We start from the raw sequence: 18168 nt of genomic DNA, 5'->3' as shown, positions 1-18168 counted from the left end.
GCTTTGTCAGTGTTTCAGTTTTCCCCCAGTATTATTGTTAGCTGTTCTGATTCTAAACTTCATTGATCTTGCAAGCAAGAAACATCCAGAATTCTAATATATGTTCATTGTTTGTATAATAAGTGTTTGTCTGTCAATCTGTCTACTTAAAAGACTACTGGGTCGATGTACAAGTCAATGTAACGGGTTTTTTGGTCAATAATTAAAAGTTCCATTTACCTACACTTCTTGATTTTTGATTCTGATTCTAAGCTTTCAGAGCCGGACGGGAGGCGTAGGGTGGGGGGGGGGGGGAGAGGTAGGTGGAGATAGGGGGGGGGGCCTTATATGCTCGTCAACTTCCGAAGGGCAAGGCTCGGAGACAATTCGGTTATCTCAACCCAACCACAGCCTCACGCACAACGCGAGGGGCATTATTTCATAACACCATGCTGTAAGAGAACAGGATATCCTTGCACAAGGGGAAAGCGTTGTAAATGCAGCAGTGTATCCGGCGCCTATACGTCAACATGTCGCTCAAAATAGTGTCGGGTCTGTCAAAACTAAACTCGAGTCGTCGCGGCAAGTTTCGTGGTGTTGACGCGTTACCCCGCTATTCGTACCCAGCGCTCGTTATGCCGAGGTCAGTATCAAGTTGCTGGTTGGCTGGTTGTTGGTTTTTCACGTCTCTTCAACCTATTTGTGACCCTCTACCACGGAATGAGTCGCATGTCACCGTTGCATGATTTTCATATTTTTTTACATTTTCCTCAAGAGTTTTTTTTATGCTCTATCCAGTGGCGAAAACCGTTTTAGAAAAGAGCGAAAGCTTTTCGAGTTATAAGCCTGTGACTAAGGTGACCCTCACACTGTTACCAGACACCTCCCAGACTTGCGCGAGGTGACATGCGACTCATTCCGTGGTGGAGGGTCACATTTGGCTATTCGTGACTGATTTTGTTTAGGGGCAAATTATACCTGCGCAGAGGCAGCGGCACAGACGGCGCACTGCAGATTATTGAGGTAATTCTTTTTTTTTCCTCCCCAGCCCGCTACAGGTTGCGTGAAAAGAAAACAGGCCAAGTACTCGTCATAATCCCTATCGCAGCATGTAGTGTAGTGGCGACTGCGCAGGCGTATTTTGCCCCTTACCTTCCTTTGATGCTGAGTGTCACGTGAGAAGCGACGAGCACTAACTAAGCATTGTTCACGAAAGCATATCAAGGTATTTAGCGTCGCGTGAGATTAAAAGCTGCCGCTAAAATACGCACAGTCTTATTCACCCAAGCGTATCAAGATATGAAGCGTCGTCGCATGTGAAATCACCAATAAAACACGCACTAATTAAGCGCTACACAAACGTATCATTATGTGAAGCGTCATCGCATGAGAAATGACCTATAAAATACGCACTAATTAAGCGTTATTTACCAAAACGTATCAAGATGTGAAGCGTCGTCGCATGAGAAACTAATAATAAAACATTCACGAATTCTGCGCTATTCACCTAAACGTATCATTATGGGAAGCGTCCTCGCACGATAAATTACCGATACAACAAGCACTGTTTACACAAGCCCAAACCCAAAACACACCTTTTTAGAACCGGCGGTGTTCAAGCTAAGTACCAGTTTAATTTTCTTCGCAAACAAAGCTACATTGTTTCATAGCTGTTTTTTTAAAAGCTCCTTGTCTTGGATTCACAACCTCTGTAATTTTACTCCATTTTTAGGACTCACTCTAGATCTTTACGATTTTATCTTCCAAGACGTTTGGATGTCTTTGTTTAAACGTAAGTTTATTTTAAAAAAGTTACAATCCAGACATGTATACAAAAATACACAGGTAACAGCAACAAGTTAGAAGCTTATAGTGGTGTTCCTGCATGGGTAGTACAACGTAGTTTATATGTATATATGTAGAGGTTACATGCCGAGTCTCAGTGATTATTAAAAATAATGGTCGAAGTTAGCGGATCATGAAAAATGCGAGCTTCAGCGAGCTTTTTCATGACCGCGAACTGAGACCATTATTTTTAATTCCTCCTTTCTTCAGTTATTCAAAGAAAACAGGAGTTTTTGTGCGAAAGTTTGATCGAATCCGAATCACTCAACCAGTCAACCTGCGCAGGCGATCGACTAATGCGCGGTTGTATAGTTCCGTGCAAATCATTCCATTCTGTTTACACTTCTTGTCAGTTTCCCTGTTTTGGACTAAAATCAAGTACACAGATATGCTGTTATTCTGCTGTGGCGGTAAAGGCAGATATTGTGTGTTCTTTTTAGGTTTTAGTAGATAATGTTCTTTCGTCAAATGGGACTAGCAGACGAACATTTGCACCCGTGTTCCAACGTTAATTACTGTATGAAGTTCAGTTTTCTGGGGAAAATAGTGTATGAAACCGCTTTATTTTGTTTAAATTGATGAGATGTGTGCATTTGGTTGCGTGTGATCTGTTTATAAAATGAAATATTGTTAAAAACTGACCGTCGGATTGCAGTCAGTGTTGTCGAAGAAACTGCGTTAAAAGAAGGGGAACTACTCTTGTCGCTAGAGTATGAGTTACTTGCCTTGGGAATTTGCTTGTGATGAACGGTTTGTGCACGGCAGATCTAGATTCAGAAAACAACCGAACTCATGGATTTTATATGGAGATTCATGTGTTCAGGCCTGTCGTTGTTAATTTAAATGCGGTATGTTTGTATCGTTTGCTCCAGAAATGTATACTTCGTACATTATAGAGCGTTCGGAACTTTTCAGTCGCAAAAGTAGTACCGAAACAGAACAGCTTCTCAACCCATTGCACTATCGAGGATTCGGGCTGTTGCTGGCTCGTTATTTGTTTGGTTGCTGGGTCATTATCGAAAAATAACTAGCTCTACAAGTTTACAGAGGTAAAGAAGCAGAGGGGGGAATAATGATGGAATAACCTGCATTCCTTTCTTTATTGTTCTTGTATTTTTTTGGTATTTTTTTTCATGTACCCCCATGGGTTTTCTAGAAATAAATATGACTTGACTTGACTTGTAAGGCGGCAACGGCTGAACAATTCGTTTAAATAAACCAAATCTATTAATAACATAATATGTCTCGACATGTATTTCTCTCTCTCTCGACTGTACACAGAGATAAGAACAGCCTCGCTTTCACCTAGGTCCTGCCTAAAAACAATGTTCAGACCTCATGTTCAGACTCGGCGTAATGATTCCGAAAGGACTACTTTTTCGCGGTCAAGTTCAGTCGTCCGCATACTCGAAAGTGAAAAAAAGATTAAACGTTTTGCTACAGTATCGGAGGATGAACTGTCGAAGAAGAAAAAGAATCTCGTGCCAACCACTTCGCAGAAGACCATCCGAGTTGTCCAGAAGAAGTTCTGAAACACGTCACGTTCCAAATCAAAAGACGACATGCTATTCTCTTACGTCACTATTCTTGGTTTACGGTACCATTCGGCGGCTTTGCTACGAGTATGCCATAGTCTTGGTTGGCCGAGACCTTGAGGTGGAATGCGAGTGATTAGGTTTGTTGATTTTGCTCGGAGAAGTGGTCCGTGTTCAAGCAAGTTTCTTTCTTCTTTGAAAACAAAAACCCTAAGACCAGTGAATGTCGAGATATATATATGTTAATTGGATCTGTGATCCAAAAATGCCTTTTGGTCAATCTCGATGGCAGTTTATTCCACTCGCCCTACGGGCTTGTGGAATAAACTTCCATCTCGATTGACCAAAAGCCATGTTTGGATCACAGATCCAATTAACGTATATTGTTTGGATGTCTTCAAAGGCCAAGGGGGGTTCTACTATATTCGCGGAAAATCGGTGTAACAAATGCTAGGAACGTATAGCGGCGTACCGCGTCCACGATTCAACACATGCGTTACGTGGTCGCTTGTCGCTCGGCGACCATACACTAACAGCCACGCCTTAATTTAACTTCGTCAGTCTGCATAAGTGGCCTATGAGAGACCTTGGTTTATAAAGGTACGTGTGTGTTTTTCTTTCTTGTCCGACAAATACTATCGTGCTTCCTCTTCCGACCTCTTCTTAACCACTGTACTCGCAAGAGAGCTGTGTTGACACGTTTGCAACTGTGTGTTCAGATAGCGGAGAACAGTCTGACGTCAAAACGCAGGTTCAAGCTCTAATGCGGGCGTCCGCCCAAGTAACCTCGCCGAAGATTATGTGGCGCGCGCTCGCGATTTGTTACACGCTGAAGATGTAAAATTCCCCGGCCTTGATCGGAAAAACGTACTGCATAGCGACTGGTCAGTTAGGGCTCGCGTCTTGGTAGGATAATGATTCCGGCCCGTGTTTGTTATTGTGTGTGTGTGTGTGTGTGTGTGATCAAATGGGGTTCTTGTTATAGTTCCTGATGCTTATAGTTTCCTGGAGTTTTGTAAGGGGAGTTTCGTTTTGTGGATTTCCTGGAATGCGTGTCAGTGGCCTGATTGTGTGCAGGGATAGATGTCAGACTGACAGATTGTGTCGTGCTTTGTTGTTGTTGTGTGTGTGTGTGTGTGTGTGTGTGTGTGTTTGTGTGTGTGTGTGTGTGTGTGTGTGTGTGCGCCTTGAATATGTGCGCGATATAAATTGCATAAAATTAAAAAAAAAATCCCTGCGCTTAGAACTGTACCCACGGAATACGCGCGATATAAGCCTCATAATTTATTGATTGATTGATTGATTGATTGATTGTGTGTGTGTGTGTGTGTGTGTGTGTGTGTGTGTGTGTGTGTGTGTGTCAGTGTGTGTGTGTCAGTGTGTGTGTGTGTGTGTGTGCTTGTGTATATGGTTGTATTTGTATTTGTGTGGTTTTAGCTTTTGTTGTTAGAACAGAAAAACTATACCCTCTTCTAAATATTCTTCGAAGCACGCATGCGCATGCGGACACACGCCGGCGCACGGCACCCCAACGAGTCACGCATGTATTAATGCTGACACCAGAATATCACCCGACGCAGCCATAAGCACAAAGCTGGAGAAAAAGATTTCGACAATTGAGAAGAGATTCGCATGAGTGCGTACCAGGAACATAAACTGTGTGGACATGGATACACACACGGATCACGATTACGTACGGTGTACAAACGCACCCACATCGTGATAAACGCAATACACTGTCACACACTCGCATACCATTCTCTCCCTGCCCCATCCCTCTCTCAGCCCCCCCCCCCCATCCCCCCTTCCACACACCCATACCCATACACACACACACACACACACACACACACACACACACACACACACACACACACACACACACACACACACACACACACACACACACACACACACACACACACGTTGATCGTTCGATCTTTTGTCGTTCGATCTTATTTTAGGTGGCCACTTGTGGTTCGTGCCGGGTTTTTTCAATAACGTCAATTTGTAATCCTATTTGAATTTCTCGCACATGTAAGAGGTGGATGTTGTGAATTACACACATGTTAAAGCAGGTTGTTGAGAATATCTTGAAACAATTATAGTTCCAAAATCCAATCGTCTGTTCATTTTAACCCACTGTGAATATCTTGCACATGTTTGAGTTGCATGAAGTGAAAAACACGCATGCAAAATACCAGTATTTAGATATATCATCCACCAATAATTTAGTGTACTTAATCCCGGATTTTAATTTTTTTTTTTTTAACCCTATTTGAAATGTGTTGCACGTGTCAGAAATGGATATAGTCAATAAACGTGTAAACTCCAGTTTCTGAAAATATCTTGAAACATTTAACCCCACAATATCCAAGATTATTTTCATTATTGTGATATTAATCCGGTATATCATAACCATGCATATGTGTATCTTAGCCTATTCTTGTTCTCGCACGTGTGCTTTTGTTTGCGCATTCCTTCCACCGCTTTTTATAACTTAAGCTTGTATTCTAAGCCTGCGATTTCGTGACTAGTAATTAAGACAAACAAATTCGTGACTTGCGTGTTGTCGATATATAAATGAGATTAAGGACGTTTAGAGTAATTCGCGAATCGTACCTGTTTAGATTTCACATTTTTCTTTCCCAACGTTGCAAAACGCATGTAACTCTTATCCTTCTTCCTATTTCTATTTACTTTATTCAAAAAGTTGAAATCTCCGGCCCCCCCGACCTATGATGCAATCAACTGATTAGAAATTTACCAACAAGTCTGTAACAACTAATGGTGAGATTCACGCCAAGTGTCAATGAACAAAATAATAATGTATTAAACAACGAATTGCTGGAATTACGCCACATTCGTAAGTTCAATTGTTTTAAAGTTCGTTTCTCTCAGAATCTAAACGAGCACTCGGACCATTGTTTTCTGTTTTACCTTTATCATTATTGGTGGGCTTCAGTATTCTGTAGTTCTTAGCATCAAACTATTTTAGATGATAACTCTCAAACTCTATACTGCTTACCTGTGAAGAAATAAGAAAGAAAGAGAATGAAAGATCAACAGAAAGAAAGAACGGAGGAGAGAGATACAGAGAGAGAGAGAGAGAGAGCGAGGGGAGAGAGAGAGAGAGAGAGAGAGAGAGAGAGAGAGAGAGAGAGAGAGAGAGAAAGAGCGAGAGAGAGAGAGCGAGGGGGAAAGAGAGAGAGAGAGAGAGAGAGAGAGATACAGAGATACAGAGAGAGAGAGAGAGCGGAGAGAGAGAGGGAGAGAGAGAGAGAGAGAGAGAGAGAGGGGAGAGAGAGAGGGAGAGAGAGAGAGAGAGAGAGAGTCAGAGACTGAGAGGCAGACAGACAGAGAGAGACAGAAAGAGAGAGAAAAAAAAGAGAGAGAGAGAGAGAGAGAGAGAGAGAGAGAGAGAGAGACTCAGACTCAGACTCAGAACTTTATTGCAAAAGAATAAAGGTTTTAGGCAAAGCCTATTCTTCAAACCTGTCCTTTATACAACACATAAAGACAGACGCACATAAAAAATATAAATTCAATCATATAAAATACAGAAATACATTGTATGGAATGCAGTACACAATGTGCATTTAAGGAATTACATAAGGAGAACTCAAAAATTACAAAATTACATTGACATAGTTATACCTTTCATTTGGGAATAAAGTTGCTCCGATCAGCTACACATCCGTTAACACTAGTACAAAATGTTTAACAAAATAACAATCGAACAAGACATTTCATTCACGAATGATGTGTGAACGTGACTGTCTCTTAAACATTTTCACTGAAGTTGCATTTCTTATCTGTTGGGGGAAAGAGTTCCAGAGAAACGCTCCCGAGAAGGCTAAGTTAAGAGAGAGAGAGAGAGAGAGAGAGAGAGAGAGAGAGAGAGAGAGAGAGAGAGAGAGAGAGAGAGAGAGAGAGAGAGAGAGAGAGAGAGAGAGAGAGGGAGATGGAGAGAGAGAGAGAGAGATGGAGAGAGAGAGAGAGAGAGAGAGAGCTAGAGAGAGAGAGAGAGAGAGAGAGAGAGAGAGAGAGAGGCAGGCAAATTAGTTTTATATATATATATACATATATATATATATATGCCTCAGACAAATAATAAAACAAAAACAACAACAAATTCAAGCACACACTCAGTTTTACTTATTGATTGATTTATGTGTATCCCTTATTCACTTTGTTTTTCATCTTTTCGGTCCGGGCGGAATGGTTACGCTCTACTTCTTCTTCTCATTCTTTCTTGCTTACTTTTTTCTCTTTTGTTATCTATCTGTTTATCTCGATTCTATTTCGTCGTCGCGTCGTCCTCGTCGTCCTCGTCGCTGTTGCTGTAGTAGTAGTAGTAGTAGTAGTAGTAGTAGTAGTTGTTGTTGTTGTTGTTGTTGTAGTAGTAGTAGTAGTAGTAGTAGTAGTAGTAGTAGTAGTAGTAGTAGTAGTAGTAGTTAACTGCTGGGTGGCCGAGTGGTAACGCACTTGCGCTCGGAATCGAGAGGTTGCGTGTTCGACCCTGGGTCAGGCCGCTATTTTCTCCCCCCTTTCCTAACCTAGATGGTGGGTTCAAGTGCTAGTCTTTCGGATGAGACGAAAAACCGAGGTCCCTTCGTGTACACTTTATTGGGGTGTGCACGTTAAAGATCCCACGATTGACAAAAGGGTCTTTCCTGGCAAAATTGTATAGGCATAGATAAAAATATCCATCAAATACCCGTGTGACTTGGAATAAAGGCCGCGAAAGGTGAATGCTCGCCTAACAGGCTTGAGGTTTGCTGGTCGATGTGAATGCGTTATATATTGTGTGTAAAAAATGTTTGTTTGTCTGTCTGTCTGTAAAAAAATTCCATTTCACACGGCAGAAATTAATATGTAAAGCGCGGAGAGCACAGTTAATTGTGGTTCGCGCTATATAAGCTCACCATAATAATAGTAGTTGTTGTTGTTGTTGTTGTTGTTGTTGTTGTTGTTGTTGTTGTTGTTACCTTCACGGTACACAAGTGCACACACAGAAAATAAAAATGATGTACTTGTGTGTATGCTGACTGCAATCATAGGCGGTCATGCGCGTTCCACAAATGTCGGCAGAGACCTTGGCATAGCCGCAAACGCTGAGCAATAACGGGTTTTCCCGATTCTTCATTATTTTCGTTTTGCGATTCTTTGAATTGCTTCTGATGACACTAACACACTTTGACTGCTGCTTTTGTTGTTTCGAAACAACGAACAAATAACTGCCGATATTAATAAAATAGAGAAGAAGGGAGGAATGGATGGATGAATGGATGGATAGATGGATGGATGAATGAATGGCGGAGGCGGGATGGATGAATGATATGCTGGATGGATGGATGGATGGTTGGATGGATGGATGGACGAAGCAACGAAGAAAAGAATGAACAAAAAAGAGTGTATACAAAAAAAAAAGAAAAAAAAAAGCCAAAGAAAGATAAGTTTAACTGTGACAACTGTCCTTTTTCAAACCCACCAAAACACTTCTATTACTCTCTGCAATAACCTCAGTTTTGTGTGTGTGTTTATTTATATTTTTTCATCGTTTATTTCTTGTTGTCTGATACAATTTTGTGTATGCGCATAAGCATTTAATTGTGTCTTTGTTTAACTTAGGGTTATGTTTGTATTTTGTTTTGTCTCCGACATTAAACTAAAAATGACAACTTCAAAGGTGTACAAGAAAATCCGAAACGGTGCTCACAAAAAAAAACAAAAAAAAATCATGTCCAGTGCATTGATAGGGCACTGACATACTAATACTCACGAGACACAGTACTTCACAAAAGGACACAACATTATTGACAGACGTATACGCAATGATTACGAACTGCAGGTATTACCTGAGTCGCTGTCACGTTCAGTCATGACACCGAGAAAGCACACACACACACACACACACACACACACACACACACACACACACACACACACACACACACACACACACACACACACACACACACACACACACACACACACACACACACACACACACACACACACACACACACACACACACACACACACACACACACACACACACACACACACACACACACACACACACAAACCAAGGGTTACAAAAAAGATATTAATATAAAATAAAAATTAATAACACGTGCCGTAACAGTTCAAGCAAAATCCAATTTTCTAAAAATGATAAGTCGTGTCCACTCACTCCCAGCGATTCCCTCCGCTGGGAGTCGTTCCCTTTGCCGGTCTTGCAACGGTTTTAAAAAAAGCTCCTGGAAAACTCCGACTACCGGGTTAGCAAATAGGCGAAGGCTCTTTCTGACATGTATAAATAATGGTCTTTCTTCCTCAACACATAGGACATATAAAAAGCGTTAACATCGTAATGGACTTTATTCTGTCGAGACAAGTTAGATCATATTAAGTTGTGCTGGCTTTGGTGTAGCTACTGAACTTACTTTACATTTTGGAAAGAATTTGTGTTGCAGTGTTTTGGACAACTTACTTTTGAGAACAAAAACCTGCTACGGAGGACTTGTGTTTATTTGTTTTGGGAAGACTTAGCAAAGAGAAACAATTAAGGTACTGCTGTGGGAGAAAAGAGGAAAACTAATTCAGGTTTGCGAAGATAACCATCTCTAGTCAACAGTGTTAAAGCACCTGCAAAGGAATTGTATTATCTAAAGGATAAACAGCATCCAAGGTGCATACACCTTTACGTTTCGTTTCGTGGTTTCTCTTTTACGTGGTTGAGAACATGTTTTCTGTGAGTATTTTTTTGTTTTGTTCTTATCCCGTGTGTGTGTGTGTGTGTGTGTGTGTGTGTGTGTGTGTGTGTGTGTGTGTGTGTTTTGTTGTTTGTTCATTTGATTTTGTGTTTGTTTGTTTGGTGTGGTTGTTATTTCGTATATGTGTGTGTTTTCGAGGGTGGGGGATGTTTTTGTTAATTATATTTTTGTTTAAAAGGCTGATAGATGCGTATGTTGGGTTTGTCGTGGCTCTTTGCTTGTTGTTTTTCCCGTTTTCCCTATCTTTTTGTTTAGTTTTTGCCTGTTTGTATTTTTTTTTATTTCGTTTTATTTCTTCTTCTTTTTGTGTCGTGTTTTTTGTGTGTAGGAGGTGGTTGAAGGGAGAGGTTTGGAGAAGGGGGGTTGGGCTTTTGTGTTATCTGTGTGACTTCTGATTGCTCCCCTGTTCGATGGTGTTCTTATCTTGCATTGGTCTGGCTGTAAAGATAGTTTGCTTTTGTGTTCGTCTTTCTTGTTGCCTTCCTTTTTTGTCTTTAGGCCCCCAAAAAATAGGTCTGTTTACGGTAACATAGGCCAAAAAAATAGGGTCGGTAGGTCGGGATTATTATTATTTTTTTTTCTCCCAAAAAACCATAATTATTTTTACGTTATTTTGCCAAAAAAACCAAAAGATTTTTTTTATTATTTTTTTTTTCCCCAAATGCCAAAAAAAAGTCTAGGGTCGCGCGAAAAAAATAGGGTCGGTCGGGTTACCGTAAACAGACCTATTTTTTTGTGTGTGTCTTTATAGGCTTATTTTCTTGATTTCTTTCTTAGTTTCTTGTTTCTCTTTTATTTCTTCTTCCTTCATTCCTTCCTGAATTCCTTTTTTAATTTTTTTTTTTACGTTCTGTTTTACTTGTTTCCCCTCACTTAGTTCCTTCTTTTGTATCTTTTGTTTTTTCTCCCTTCCTTTTTTTAATTTTTTTCTTTCTGTCTATCTTTGTTTCTCTCTTTCGCTCTTTGTTCAATCTCCTGTTCTTTTCGCGTTCTCTCTTTCTTGACTGTGCTTGGCCGAACAAAGTCCTTTTTCCTGACTTCTCCTTCAGTCCAGCGTTTGCGATTTTGATATAATCTCTCCTTTTTGTGTGGTTTATTCCACATTATTTAATCCTTCCAGGATTAAGACTTCTCTCTTTCTTGGCTGTGTTTGATCTTATTTCTCTTTAGTCTATCGTTTGCAATTTTAATCTCATCGCTCCGTGTTTTGGTTTATTCCCAGATCGTTGCCTCCGGAGTGTGTCTGGCTGTCTTGTGGGGAACGCTGTCCACAAGCTCAGCCGCTCCGGCCTCAGCCAAGAGCCTGACCTGCAACGACCCGCAGAGGGAGAAGCTGGAGGAACTGTGGCGACTCCACGGGGACTGGCACGAGAGCATCTTCAACCTGAAAGACATGCAGAACGTGGTGCTGACTCTCCGCAACGTCTCAGAGGAGTACGTCAACATCAAGACCCAGGACCTGCAGCCAGGAGTCTGCCCTTTCGGCGAAGGGAGCGACGATGAGCTGGCGAGATACAGGAAGAGTGTGCACGGCAAGGTCACCCTATGCCCTTCCCACGATGTCATCAGCTACGACGAGAACAGGCTCCCCTCCACGCTCTTCCAGAAAGCCTGCTCGTGCACGTCGTGCGCCTTTCAAAAGGGCTTGTCAGGAGGGGAACGAGGGGAAGCACCGACGGGGGGGCCCCACTCTGCGCACAACACTGTAGGCTGCAGCCCTGTGTACTACCACGTGAAGGTTCTGCGGAGGGTGAACTGCGCCAACAACGAGTTCATCTACCGTCCCGTGTTGGAGCCCTTGGTCGTGGCTTGCTCCTGTGACCACTCTTCCAGGCACACCAGGGGTACTGAGGGAAACAGAATCATTGTGCGCACGCCTGTTCAGTAACTTGGTGTTGGTTTTGACGAAGAAAAAGACCGCGTCCTACTAGCCTCCACTGCCGTTCGCCAGACATTGAGTCAATAAGAATTACTCGTTTGTGACGAAAAAGAACATGCCTCCTCACTGCCATTCGCCGGAAAATCGGAAAATCACGTGTGCTTGGCTGTGACAATAAGACATCCAGGTTTGCTCGTTTGTGACAAAAAAGAACATGCATTTCACTGCCAGGGCAATCAGGTTTACTTGTTTGGTTTTTACCATAACAACTCTCGTCATGACTGTCATTTTGCCCGAGGACAGGACATTCTTCTTCACGCAGTTTTGGTGCTAACGGATTGGTTACAGGCTTTTGTCACCGTCTATGCTCACTTATACATCAGGCAGCAAAACGTTTCTCGTGTAATGTAGAAACATCAAAGAAGTAATTAATTCTTGTTATAAATGGCAATCGTTGTTTTCGGTGTTTTTTCCCGTCGTTGTTGTTGTTGTTGTTGTTGTTGTTGTTGTTGTTGTTGTTGTTGTTGTTGTTGTTGTTGTTGTTGTTGTTGTTGTTGATGATGTTGTTGTTGTATGCAAATAGGGCATGAAGAAGAATCTTCTGCTCGAAGATCGGGTCAGTTTTCGTAACGTCCAGTAATTGTACTCTTTTAGCTGGACCAAATATCAAACTTCTCAAACAGAGTGTTAAGAAGACAATCATATAATTTCAGTAACAGGACAGCTGTGCTGAACAAGCATCATTTCGCAAGATCTGATGCTTATAGGCTGCGTTTAAGGAAACCAGCAATCTGGGATGCCGTGCACGAGAAAGAGCCCAAATAGGCGGTACCCAAGCACTGGCTCGGACTAGTAGCTATCTCAAACTGATCTCAATTTCAACCAGTCTGCCTCACCGCTTAGTTCCCACCCAGGAGTGCACTTTCTAGTGCACACGTCAACCCTGGTTCTAACGTTTTTGTCTCAGGAGAAGCTGAAGAGAAACGTGTGTGTTGCTGCACAGATGACTTACTAGTCTTATTCTGTTAAAGTGTGGTGCAAAATTGAAAGCCTGATTTATTTGTTAACATCCATCGAATCAAAAATCACTTTTGGCAGAGTGAGAGGGAGGGAGAGTCTGTCCTGCTGTTTGTCTACCTTCTACCCGTCTGTCCGTCCGTCCGCCTGTCTGTCTGTCTGTCTGTCTGTCTGTCTGTCCGTCTGTATATCTGTTTGTCTGTCTGTCTCTCTGTTTGTCTCTTGGTTTATCTGTCTGTTGGTTTATCTGTCTGTTGGTTTATCTGTCAGTGGGTCTGTAACCATATTTGTGTCTGGAAAGATTATAACACTATTCAAAAGGTTGAATGACCTGTCCTACTTTTTAAATGTGCAATAGTTCACTTGTGACCAAAAGGCGGCTGTTAAAACAGCTTCCTTGAGACATTCCTAAATTATTCATTGTTTTGACATACACGATTTCATCCTCATTGCGTGAAACAGGAGTAACATTGTAGTTGAAGGCAGATGGTGTCACTGAGTTCCTGGTCCTGACCAATCATGAGAGGTTTGCATATTACTTGGAAAAAGTAAGGTATCCGTTACTTTTGTGAATAATTGATTTCCAAACCTGTACTATTTTTGTTAGAAGTTAGCGTCGTCTTATCTTTTGTCTTCCTGTTTATCTTCTTGTTGTTTCTTTTTTTTCATACTATTGTATTTGTACATGTTCGAGGTCTTCTCATCTGCAGTCTCTTTTTCAATTGTGTTACTTGTTACTTTTCTTGTTACTTTTCTCCTTGCTCTTGTTCTTGTGTTCGGTGGTTTTTTTCTCTTGACATGCCACTGTCATGGTCGATCTACGTTTTCACATGGCAAACTGATTTACATCGTGTGATTTGTATCCAGTGTGGGATTCTCATTAGCATTACATACAATAGTTGTTCGGATTGTTTTCCTGTTTACCATTGTCACCCATTATGTGTTAACTATCCATTCATTGCTTTCCTTGTCCAAAGTTCCAACTTTGTAAACGTACATTGTTTATAACGTCGATTGAGATATTCCGTATGATTCGTTGAAATGTCAGTTCAGGAAGACAACTAGCTACCAAAGCTCTCTCGCTAAATGGCGGAGTCCCACCAAGACGACGCACGGCCAGCGCACTGAAAATATCGCGAAAAATTGCGATTTTGGCCAGTGCGTTGTCGTTCGCTGGGTGTCTGCGTCAACTTGATATGCGTTACTCGTTCGTCGAGCGCGCTAGACCAACGCTACGCATTCGTTGTCATTCGCTGTGTGCGTTGGGATTTTTTGAGCATGCACACAAAATTAATGTGCTTCTACAAAACCGCGGTCACACAACGACGCACTGATCATTAATTTTCATGTTTTGATTCATTTTCAGTGCGCTGGCCGTGCGTTGTCTTGGTGTGACTCCGCCATAAAGACTCAGTCTTTCAAGGTCGGCTCACCATCTTAGATCTCTGGGTGTTACATGGGATAAAAAGATCCCTCCACTTTGACACATACCAAGAACCAACAACTCGAGTTCTTGATATGCAAAGTGGAAATTTGTGTGTGAAATTAATATTTCAACAGACACAAGACGGTTCATCCGCGAACTTAGTTCATCAAAAGTTCCACCTGTTCACAGGAAGCTGTCATGAGTTTGATTGTTGGTGTGTGTCCAAGGCGGAGGATGGTCTTATCCTGTTTGAAAGCCTGGGCAGATCTGAGGGGGTAAGCTAAATCTTTTCATAGGAGGGACTATGTAAATTCACGGTCAGATCAGTGACAATGATACAAAAACCGAAGAGAAACCCAGTGCAGGTTCTCAGAAATTGCGTTTTTTCTCTGTGTGTGTGTGTTTGTTTTAGAAATGCAACACCAACTTGAGTAATAGTTTACCTCTGCCAGCATGACAAACACAGAATGGCGTAGTTATGGAGGGAGAGAGGAAATAGTAATAAAGAACAGAGTGATAACCGACAGACTGATATAGATACAGAATGACCAACTGACAGACAAGACGAATAGACAACCGGACAGACAGTTGCAAGCAGAACTGGAAATAAGATTTGAATGAAAGTGTATTTCTATTTGTATTGTTGCGGTTATGTGTTGAAGATTATTATGAAAACAATGGCAATTGTGATGGTTTACCATCGACTCTAGTCACCCTGCTGCATTTATATAATACAAAAGTATTTTGTATGACAAAAAAACATTTATGTTTATCGTTTACTCTTTTCCACCGGCCAGAACTCTCTTTTTAATTCAGTTCAGTTCAAGTCAGTTCTATTCAATTCGATGGAATTTAGTTCAATTCAATATAATTCACTTATCTTTTATTCAAATCGATTCAGTTTAGTTCCTTTCAATTCAATTCATTTCGATTCGATATGGTTCAACTTTGCTTGATTTTGTTCACTTCAATTTGAGTTTCTTCATTTCACTTCAATGTAATTGAATTTGATCAATTTGATTTAATATAATCCAGGTAGTTTTAATCCAACTCAGTTTAATGTGGGTAGATTTATTTTAAATTTAGTTGATCTCTTTCAGTTGGATATAATCAAGCAGTTGCCACGACAACAAAAAACTTAGATTGTTCTTTTTGACGGATCTCGTTAAGGTAAACATTTGTTTTTGGTCTTAATGTTAAACTCATGTCACACATGATTTGGGCTTTAGCTAAACCGTGTTACAGTTCATCATATTGATGGTACGTGAGCCAAGTTTTATTTGGCGGTTAGTGTGCGAATTAATTTAAATTCACATATTGTTTGCTTTCCCTGTGTGTGTGTGCCTGTTTAGTTTTGTTTTTAAGCTTATTTATTCATTTATCATCGCATGATGATTAAAACCACGATAACTCTAACTTGTACACATCATTGTTTTCATCTGGATGACGTTTAAGTGTGTGTGTGTGTGTGTATGCTTTAATGTGACGAATTATTTTATTTATTACAGAAATTTACAGGTTAAGGTTGCGTGTGCGCTTTTTATGAGAGGTATTCCGAGCAGCCCTGAAATGTAAAAATGACTGTGTTTATAATTTTGATTTTTTTGTTGTTGAATGAATTTGATCTGGGTGTTACATGTTTTGCTGGATACTTTGGTTGATATTATTGTGAGAGAAGTGTGGTGGTTACTGTGCCGAGAGAAATATACAAGGTTTTGTTAAATTCATAAAACTGCATGATCGTTTTAAATGTTTAATGTGTGTGTTATTGTTTAAAAATAAACAACGAGAAAAAATACGTCAATTTAATTTGTTGTTTTTCCTTTCAATTCTTTCTCTCTTACTCTTCTCTCTCTCCTCAAATGCTGTCTACATATGGTGATCGAGCACTTACATAAAAAACAAACAATGATATTTCGTTTTACAATCAAATTCATACAAAAAGGATGACAAACCAGAATTATAATGGAATAATTTCCAGACTTCCTACCACTATATTTCTCTCTTGTTTCTTACAGTATTGATATTGATACCTTGTTTATAACTTAGTTTATCGCGGTTTTTGTGACATGGACGTGCTTCGTCTGATTGACTGAAAAACAAAGGGCTTCAAAACTAAACCGTCAACAAGTTAAATCGATCGCAAATTACCAAGTTGATATCACAATGTGGCACAACTATAAACTCAAATCGTCTGTCGAACTGTCTGAAACTGTGTGTGTATGCGAATGTGTGTGTGTGTGTGTGTGTGTGTGTGTGTGTGTGTGTGTGTGTGTGTGTGTGTGTGTGTGTGTGTGTGTGTGTGTGTGTGTGTGCGTATGAGTGTCAGTGCGTGTGCGTGTGCGTGCGAGTTTGAGTTTGGGGAATTCCCGGAAAGACGTGGGTCTCCTATGCCTCGCTTTGATATATACCTGAACACTATTAATTCGTGTGAACCACTGTCTATAATTATGACAACATCTAACCGTGAAAATCCATGAGGTAATCACACATTATCTGCACGGAACACCATTGCTATTCTCACTTTTTTCAAACACTTGTCAATCAAACGTTCGACACACTCGAGAATATTGAGAAGCCATGAGAAGACATCTGCGTTCAGTGTTAGATGGAGACATTTAAATGCTTCAAAGAAAATTCTCCAAATCATAGATCTTACCTGGATATTCTACACAGGGCTTCTTGAAAAAGGAAAACTCCGTAAAATTGCTCATAATTTCAAAACAAAATTTATTTCAGAGCTCATAATAATTTTACAGCCTGTTCGTGTTTTTCAAGTTGTTGTGTGTGTGTGTGTGTGTGTGTGTGTGTGTGTGTGTGTGTGCGTGCGTGCGTGCGTGCGTGCGTGCGTGCGTGCGTGCGTGTGTGTGTGTGTGTGTGTGTGTGTGTGTTAGATATAGCCATTTAATGCATCTAAGACAATTCTGCAAATCATAGATCTTACCCGGATATTCTACACAGGGGACCTTGAAAAAGGAAAGCTCCGTGAAATTGCTCATCATTTCAAAGCTAAATTTATTTCAGAGCTCCTATGGTATTACTTCGTGTGTGTTGTTTTTGATTTCGCAAAGTCTCAGTTTGCAATTTATGTTGATATTATTTAGATGGTGTACACCGAAGAGCCACATCCTGTTAAGAGTAAGATAGATAAATTAAAAAAAATAAAAAGATAGATAGATAGATAGATAGATAGATAGATGGATAGATAGATAGACTGACACAGACAGACAGACAGACAGACATACAGACGGACAGACAATCAGGCAGTGAGAGAGAGAGAAAAACAGAGACAGAGGGAGATGTAGAGAGAGACAAAGAGAGACAGAGACATAGAGACAAACAGAGGAAGACAGACAGAGACATAGAAAGAGTAAGAGACAGAGGGATGGATGGATGGAAGGATGGATGGATGGTTTAATGGTTTAACCAGTGGTTTGGTTTTTACAATGAAAAAAAAACCAAATTACAAAAGCAACATTTCACGTAATCAAATCAAAAGCATATAAGGGCAATTCCAGCGTCACTGACGTGGCATTCGCACAAAAAAATCAGACATTATTCGCCATAAAAATAATAGTCATGATGACTTTATTAACTCAAATTTGTGCAGAGATTTCCCCAAACATGACAACCTTCCTACCCAAGGTTAAATATGTTGAGGTAAAAAAAGCTAAGGGTACTTAACTTGAGTTTTGAAAAACGTCA

The 18168-nt window shown here is 40.7% G+C and overlaps 1 protein-coding gene across 1 annotated transcript; it reads left to right on the top strand.

Moving 5' to 3' along the window:
• The first annotated feature begins 3891 nt into the window (after positions 1-3891).
• Positions 3892-16284, top strand: LOC138956792 (uncharacterized). Its single transcript, XM_070328060.1, has 2 exons — positions 3892-3959; positions 11364-16284. The coding sequence occupies exon 2, from the start codon at positions 11535-11537 to the stop codon at positions 12027-12029; it is 495 nt and encodes a 164-aa protein (XP_070184161.1). The 5' UTR covers positions 3892-3959; positions 11364-11534; the 3' UTR covers positions 12030-16284.
• Positions 16285-18168: the final 1884 nt, after the last annotated feature.

The sequence above is a fragment of the Littorina saxatilis genome, unplaced genomic scaffold (assembly GCF_037325665.1).
Source record: "Littorina saxatilis isolate snail1 unplaced genomic scaffold, US_GU_Lsax_2.0 scaffold_701, whole genome shotgun sequence".
NCBI classification, from domain to species: Eukaryota; Metazoa; Mollusca; class Gastropoda; order Littorinimorpha; family Littorinidae; genus Littorina; species Littorina saxatilis.
This window is presented reverse-complemented; position numbering and strand designations above follow the sequence as displayed.